Source organism: Egretta garzetta, unplaced genomic scaffold, assembly GCF_000687185.1.
Source record: "Egretta garzetta isolate BGI_Z169 unplaced genomic scaffold, ASM68718v1 scaffold133, whole genome shotgun sequence".
In the NCBI taxonomy this organism is placed as follows: domain Eukaryota; kingdom Metazoa; phylum Chordata; class Aves; order Pelecaniformes; family Ardeidae; genus Egretta; species Egretta garzetta.
In genome coordinates, this window is record NW_009259111.1 from 1844973 (window position 1) to 1853062 (window position 8090).

Below are 8090 nucleotides of genomic sequence, written 5' to 3' on the forward strand. Positions count from 1 at the left end.
GACATGCAGGCCCTGCAAAGCTACTACTGGGTATGCCACTAACTACTCCTCAGTTACTTTAGTATCCATATATCTCTAAAAATATATACTGGTGCCAGGATTTTATTGCTGGTGTGGAGAAAAATCAAACTTTGTGAGGACTGTGCAATCTCAGGTATGACTGTATGTTAGGACAGAACCTGCTGCGACTCTACCAAGTTAGGAAAACAAAATTTGGAGTTGTGCTGGAAAAATTGTGGTATCACCTTACATTGATATGCAGCAGTGCCTTTCATCAGACAGTGTCCATTAGAAATTATACAGATGCTAAATCAAAAGAAACTGCTTTTGAAGCAGATGGCAATGGTCAAGTGAATCAAAAGAACCCAGTACCTTGCCCAACAACAGTGAGGAATTAGGGTCTTGGCAAAGGCCACCAGGAGCAAAGCCTATTGTAACTGAACCAGATTTAATGAGAGCTCCTCGTTCCTCTTAGTCCCAGGTTAACATCCCCCTCTAGTGACCTCAATTTATGGTGGGAAATTTTTTCCTCAGCAGCTCGTTGGCTGATGTCCCTGTATGATTCTGTTCAGATGATGGGAATTTGAGTCACCACTTTCCTCCTGGCATGCTTACAGGTTAAAAAAATACCTGGCCTGGGAAGAACACGCAGTGAGAGTGAAGTTACACAATGTGCTGGCAGCAAAACCGTCCCAAGAAACTGAACTCCCCGCCTTTCCCCAGCCCCTCATGCTCACCCTTGTGCAGGAGTTCACTGCACAGAAGCTTCCTTTTCGTGCCAATTCCGTGATGCAAGTCAGATCATTGTTATGATCTGCGTTAAAAATAGCCCCTCCTAACCCAGCTCCACCACTAAAGCCAACAGATCGTACACTTGCACCGTAAGACACTGAGTTCCTTTGACACAGTGTTGTGCACCGAGAGAGGCAGAAAACTATGTCAGGTGCCACCTCCTCAGGCTTAAAAAGAAAACGTATGACTGGGGAGCCACAGAATTAAAGCTGTGCGGATACAACCATTCCCATGCTGCAAAGTTCTTGAAATCCACATCACACCTAAATACCAGCAGTGGGAATTCTTGTCTGTTTGTGCAGTAGCCTAAACAAAGAATTGTGGTTATCACTGGAGCTAGTTTTTAGAGACTGACATGAGGTAACTGAAGGCCTAAGGGCCCTCTCTGTTACAATTCAAAGTGAGATCACAGATGGGGATGTGAAGTGGTGGGAAACCACCAACTACAGGGGAAGCCAAAGCACCCATGTGCAAAGCCTAAGCGTCACACAGCAGCTCATGACTCATCAGTTTGATCCTCCATCGAGGGAACGGACTGCTCCTTTAGCTCAAACAAAAGGTCTCTTTCCATTTTATACCATTGCGTGGAAAGGCTTCTTGCAAAAAAGATGTGAAAAAAATGACAGAGCCTCCTGTTATTTAAAGATGACATTTGACAGGCTCAGTCCCTCAACAAAACACTGTTCAAAGCCAGCAGACTTTTTTTCACAGATTTTAAAAAAGATTAGAAAAAATGCTGGCAATTACTTACTTTAATCTCTTATCTGAAATTTCCCATACATTGGGAAGGAGACCTAAAGGCAAAAGTGAAGAAGAGAGCCTATTTCTTTTACTAATTGAAATTATACAGTCCAAATGGCACGACCTCTCCTCATGGCCTGTCCCCTATAGTCAGAAAGGGACTGACAGCTATGAGACTAGCAGATTTGATCTCATTTTCTCATTACATAATCTTTGGTTGTGCAATGCAAGAGTCTATAAAGAGTAAAAAGGAGGATCTGAACACGCACAGTATAAAACGCAACTCCTTCTTCACTTTGCTCGCATTTCAATACCCTTCTGGTGAACTACATCTAAATTCTACTACTTTGTGTGTCATTTAGGATAACATTGTATGGAACAACAGCAGAAAGACTCATTATTTCTAAAGGTATTTTACAGTGTGCTTTCAGTTGCAGCTCTTGGCTTTTGAGATGTTCAGAAGAGAAGAGGATGACTTGTTCTTTGCTTGTGTTTTGAAATGGTATTTGTTTATATATTCCAGATAAATCAGAAAAAAAGAAACAAAAAATCCACACTATTTTAAGCCATTCTGTGTCCTGCCAGTGTCTCATTTATATGCAGCATACACTAGATTTGCCTAGAAGGATTTAGCTCAGTAGCTGGCACGTTTACATTAGAGAACAACATACACAGTTTCAATTGATTTCAAGCGTTCTTACAATGGGAAATAAATATGAAAAGTGTTTGTTGCTGAAAGTTCAAAAAATGCAATCAACAAATTGTAAAATCGCAAAAGGCCAGACAAATTTAATAAAATATTTCCATTTACCTTCCTCAGCTTTACACAGCCTGTTCAAAATAATAAGATTCTCTGTAGAGAGCCTTTATCCAACTGTTTATATCACTTCATACAAAATATGTGTTTTGAATTACCACAGCAATACAAGGATATAAATTCCCAACACGCGACATGCCAAATTCAACATAAGTTACGCTTTCTTGGCATCTAGACATTTTCCTTTTCCATATTCCAAATACATTTCCATTTGAAACAAATTAAAAAGCATGTAGATGTTAAAACATAATGACAGCTTAGGATTCAAGTGACTTGTGCAACAGTATTTTGTGCTTTCTACTTCTCCATTTCCTCCTACTGCAATTAAAATTCATCATGCCCTTCTACATACACAATAGCAATGCATCAAGTTCAGTCCCCTATAGGTTTTCAACCCTCAGACTTGGCTTTATACTACACGAGATCCTTGCAAATTCAAAAAAAAAGTGCATCTTTTTTTTTTGTGATCTTTCTTTTACGTTGGATGATGTGAAGGTCTGATTAGTTGATGTAGGAATGCAACCTTGAGGTATGATTGCAGCCTCGGAATAATTCTTAAATGTAAAAAGAAATTTTTCGAGCGTGCACGCCCTTTCTGGATTTAAAAAAGACACCGTTATAATGGTGCTACTAGAGCCACGGTACAGTACATCATGGCACATCTCCATAACATAATCAAGGACATGAGATAGAACTTCTATTTACACAAACTTGATGCCACTTCCAGAAAAATATGACAGAAAAAAAAGGAAAACATTATTTCCTGAATGTCCTGAATTTTTAGAGATTCCTTTTACTTTCTCTTCAGCAATAGAGTGGTCCTCCATAACTGCATTTTCCCTGACCTGTTTAGTATGGACCGTAAGTGACACCAGGATGCTCACCCATGCCCCTTTACTCACAAGCCAGCTTGCTGTCAAAACTCGAAAGGGCAATAGCAAAGGCTTGTAGTGCACACATTGGGTAGTTGTAGTCCATGGTGAACACATCCTCAGCCACGCGGCCAAACTGCATCACTATGTAGTCAGCTGCAAGAGAGGGCATAAAAAGTGACAAAGCATTATTTTTGTTCGCAGCCCTTACTAAATAAGTATGCATTCAACATCACCCTCTGGCCCAGCTCACAAAATACAAACAAAACATGCTCACTCATCAAACTTTGCAACACTTACTCATGCAAGTGGGTGTGCTGATATCAGAGGGAGAAGCAAGGATAGCTTGAATGAGGAACAGCTGAGTGATAAAGGACTGCAAGACTTGTTACTGTCTTCAAGAAAATGACATAGATAAAAAGTGTTTTTTTCAAATAAAGGGAGAAAATTGCTTCTGTATAGAATGCTCAAGCCTTTTATATAGACCTAGTGCTGAGTTTCACATGTACTAAAACTCAGTTAATCCTATTCCTACTTAACTTCAGGCAAGTGGACAAGCAAGGATAACAGGGGAAGACCAGGCACGACTGTGATCTAGACCTAATCATGTCTCTCTGTTGTACCATGTTCAGAAATTCTTCCTCAACTTTTTTTCCCTTTTGTACTCTGCCAGCAAGAGGAAATCTCAGCCTCATTCACAGTTTGAATATTTCCTTGTAGAAGCAGGTGTAATTGTTTCACCTTATAAAATGCAGCAAATGCATACACCAATGTTTCAGACTCAGTGTTAGAGACTGGCACAGCCACTTTCACCATTTTCCAGTTGTCCCCTGCAGCTAAGCACGGCACTGGTGTAGCCCAGCGCGCTCCAGCACCTAGTGACTATGCCTGCCTAAAGTGAGTGTAAAGTGGGCAGTATCACTCCACTCGAGCACTTGGCTTTATCCCTGCTCCAACAACTGTACCTAAGCCCGAGAAAAAAGGGGACTGTACATTGTTGGCAGAAAGCAGCACATCGGTAAGGTCCTAATGATGGTGTGAAAGGCAGTCCTGACATTTTCGGGGTGTTCTGTAGAGCTAATGCTAGAAAGAGTAGTAATGGCAAAGTGGATGTGCAATGGGACCAGTCTGACTCCCACCATCTCCAGCTGGGCAGTGTTTGGGGACCAGAGTGAACAAAAAAACCCAAGGAAGAATTGTGCGATGCAAGTGCTTGAGTGGAGCAGTACTGCCCCGTGGTCCTGCTGACTGGAAGTACCACGGCCCCGACAGCAGAAACAACTCTGAACTGTTGCTCAGTTCCTAAACCGGGCAGCCACAGGAGAATACTAAGATGGCACGTAGCAGAATCACCTGTCTCCAGCATGAGAATTTAAACACCCAACTTGCATCGATGTCATGGCCACAAGGCAGAGCAGCATTAAGTCAAACCCACATGACTAAATTAAACTCACTCAGGTAACTACAGTAAGGGCAGAATCACTGTCAGGCTGTGTATGCAGTACTGTTTCTACACATTACAGACAGAGAGCTATACTTACGATCATTATCATGAATAATTTGGAAGTTTTTCACTGAGGCCTGTGTGACTCGACCATGGAAATTTAAAACATAGGACTGGGTGTCATCATTCCAGACTGGCGTTTTGTTGTGCAGCTCAATAACACTCTCTGTATTTTTGTTCTGCCATCTTGCAAGAAGCGTCTCATGTTCCTGCACACAACACAGATACACACTTCAGTTTAAACACTCTCATGAGACAAAAAATAAATTCACACAAAAAAAATCTATTCATAAATCCTAGCCCAAAGACTAAACTGTCACCTTCAACCCTCAACAGTATCATCGAATGAAACAGAGAACTCTGGAGTACCTTAATGTGAATGCGCATTTGAGTCCTTTCCACAGCTTGGTAAAGGTTAGTTGTACCTTTTCTTACCCAAATACGTTATTATTTGTAGTGCTTTTGTGAGTCACAGAACTAGTCACACATGCCATTGTTACGCAATTGTTCAAATACTGGGGTTTTTAACCTCTAAACCTTCAGAAATGCAAAAAACCAACTCTAACTGAAAAAGAATTCAAGTAATTTTTATCATTGCCTGATGGTATGACTTACATTTCGTGGTCTGATGGAAACTCTTTCATGGTCCATATTCATTCCCGGTATGATCACACTCATTTTACGAGGTCCTTTAAACCCCAAGACATTTGTTTCCTAAAAATGTGTAGAAAAGAGTTCATCACATTCTGTATTCCTAAAGTTAATTTCTTCAACAGAGAGACACAGTGACAGCCCAGGGAACTTATTTGCTAGTCAAGTCAAAATATGTCTTGAAACTCTGACCTTCACTGGCTCAGCCAAACATTCTGGCTTTGTCTTAGAAGCTCCAACAGCAGGAAAAAATGGAAATAGAGAGGCTTCCAAAACCACTCCTAGCATTTGCTGCCAGCAACCTTAATACAATTTTTTTTTAAAAATCCCCTTTGTTAAAAAACTAACCAGATTGCTTGGCTACTGCTAGATCCCAAAATAAAGTAGTTGCAATTTAAAAATCATATAATGCAGTCACACATTTTGATGAGAGACAGAATTAAATACATGGGACCAACTCCATTTATTCCAGAGCCAGCAGAAAAGCAAACAAGAAGAAGCTGCCAGTAAGAGCATCTGTTAGCAGTGCTGTGGTTTTCAAAGTCTTCAGATATGTTACGCTTCAAGATGAGCATGGTGAAAAACAAACACATTAGCATGAATGCAAATTTTTGAGCTATGAAGGCAGGGAAAGTAAAGAATAACATGGGCAGCAAAAACAAATCTGCTGAAAATACAAGTTCTTCCATTAAACATGATCTGATGCCTTTCTGACCAGCTTTTCACAAAAGTGTTCCAGTATTCCACTGTTCTCTCGAAATAGGCCTAGATTCTTATTTTTATCTGAGGCTTTCTTTTTTTCCACAGAAGAAATTGGGGCCAAGCATTTCAGTAAGTTGTTGTCTACTTTTGCAAAAGTAAAGGGTGATATTTTCTACCCCACTCAGTAAAACCTGATTGCCTATTTTAACATTAACTCCAGTAAATGAGACAGTGACACCTCCAAAAGTCCATCTCCTAATGTTTTGCACTACTTTTTTTTTTTTTTTTTTCGGCCCCATGCTTTTTTTCCCCCCTCTTTTTCCCGGGGGAAGGGTGTGGGAACCCACGAGGGGTACCCCACTCAGTAAAACCTGATTGCCTATTTTAACATTAACTCCAGTAAATGAGACAGTGACACCTCCAAAAGTCCATCTCCTAATGTTTTGCACTACTTTTTTTTTTTTTTTTTTCGGTCACATGCATTTTTTCCCCTCTACCTTTCCCAGGTGAAGGGCTGTGGACACACAGTAGGGAACCTCTGGAAGGAAATTCCCATTGGCTTTATTCCCAGCAATGTACCACAAGGTGCCAAGAACTGGATGCCCCCAGGCTCCAGCTGGTGTGGCTCTATCACTGGGACATTCAGAAGTGACATATTTAGATGTCTCTGCTTTTATATATTTAATGAAAGCGTTCTGATTTTAAGGAACAATAAACTTTAAAACTTGTCTACTTTTAGCAGCAAAAATCCACACATCTCAACTCACTGGAAACATCTGAAGACACCTGCCTAAAATTTACTCGTGAAGAAGTCTTGTCATCCACCAGACCGTCGAAATAACTTTGGTTGTTTCAGCAAACCATCTGGAGATTTTACACAACTCATTACAGATTTTCATGCATGCAAGAAAGATTCCACTGAGTTATTTTACTGAACACTCCTGCAGCAGTGCAAGTACATCTTCATAACTATATACATTAACAGGAAGACTCTACCTCTTTTCTGAATCGTGTATGTCATGGCCTTTGGCAGAGTAAACCACCGTTACCAGTGCAGTTGGAAATGTCTGCCTGGGTTTGCATCATGGCCAGACTCAAACTAAAATGACTTCCAGCAGACTTTACGAGCAGGAGAGACTCAGCACAGCAGAGGACAATTTCTAAGAAGAGATTCATGCTTATGCTTATTTTCCATTAACTACTGGCAATTTTGGTCTTCTTTGAAATGCCTTACAAGCTCTTCTTCTCATCAAGCTGCAGTTCTGCTACATACAATTAATTTAGATCCTGACTGGTTGAAGACATTGTTCAAGGCAAAATTAAATAATAGCGCTGAATCACTTCCCTCCCAACATGCTGTATTATCACTCTGAAAAACCAGGACTGTATTCTTTGGATTTACTCAGAAACACTAAAAATCAATACATCTGCCAAATGATACGAGAATGGTTTCTACTTGCACAGTACATCAGTCGCCAATTATATCAAACGTTTTATTGGCAAATACTGCCCTTTTGCTAAAAATCAAGGTACAGAATTGAAATTCTACATAGAATATATGAGGAAAACAGTAGGGACAAAAGATGAGGTTTAATTAAAAGCAGACCTTTCCAATCTACCTGCATACAAATAAAATTAATCCCCCTGCAAGGAGGAAAAAAAGCATGGCAAGCTGCAAGGCATATATCCCAACAGCTCCCCAGAGATTCAGGATTTAATTACCCCAATTTTCAGCCACTTCCCTTTCTGGACTTGATTCACACAGCTGTGCCCTGTCCTTAATATATCCTGTAGAAACCATCATTCCACAGAAAGCCCAAACCACAGAACCCACTACACTGGAGCACACCGCAGGTGATCGAGGCCCAAGTGGAAACACGTAGTTTTATTGCTTTACTGAAACCTGAGTGACACCTCAGAATATCAGCTGAGCTCCCTGCCTGCCGAATCTGACACAAACTGAACTGCGAGATGCTATGGATATAACGGAATCCAGCACAGAAAATCCTGG

At 40.6% G+C, this 8090-nt stretch overlaps 1 protein-coding gene across 1 annotated transcript in view; it reads right to left on the reverse strand.

Annotated features, from left to right (window-relative positions):
* Nucleotides 1-3244: 3244 nt before the first annotated feature.
* The window catches only part of TUB (TUB bipartite transcription factor), a 156579-nt gene continuing 151733 nt past the window's right edge, over nucleotides 3245-8090 (reverse strand). Inside the window, exons 11-13 of the mRNA XM_035890990.1 lie at nucleotides 5342-5440; nucleotides 4764-4935; nucleotides 3245-3378 (exon numbers count right to left, since the gene is read on the reverse strand). Coding sequence (XP_035746883.1) covers nucleotides 3245-3378; nucleotides 4764-4935; nucleotides 5342-5440 — 405 coding nt within the window. The remainder of the gene's footprint in view (nucleotides 3379-4763; nucleotides 4936-5341; nucleotides 5441-8090) is intronic.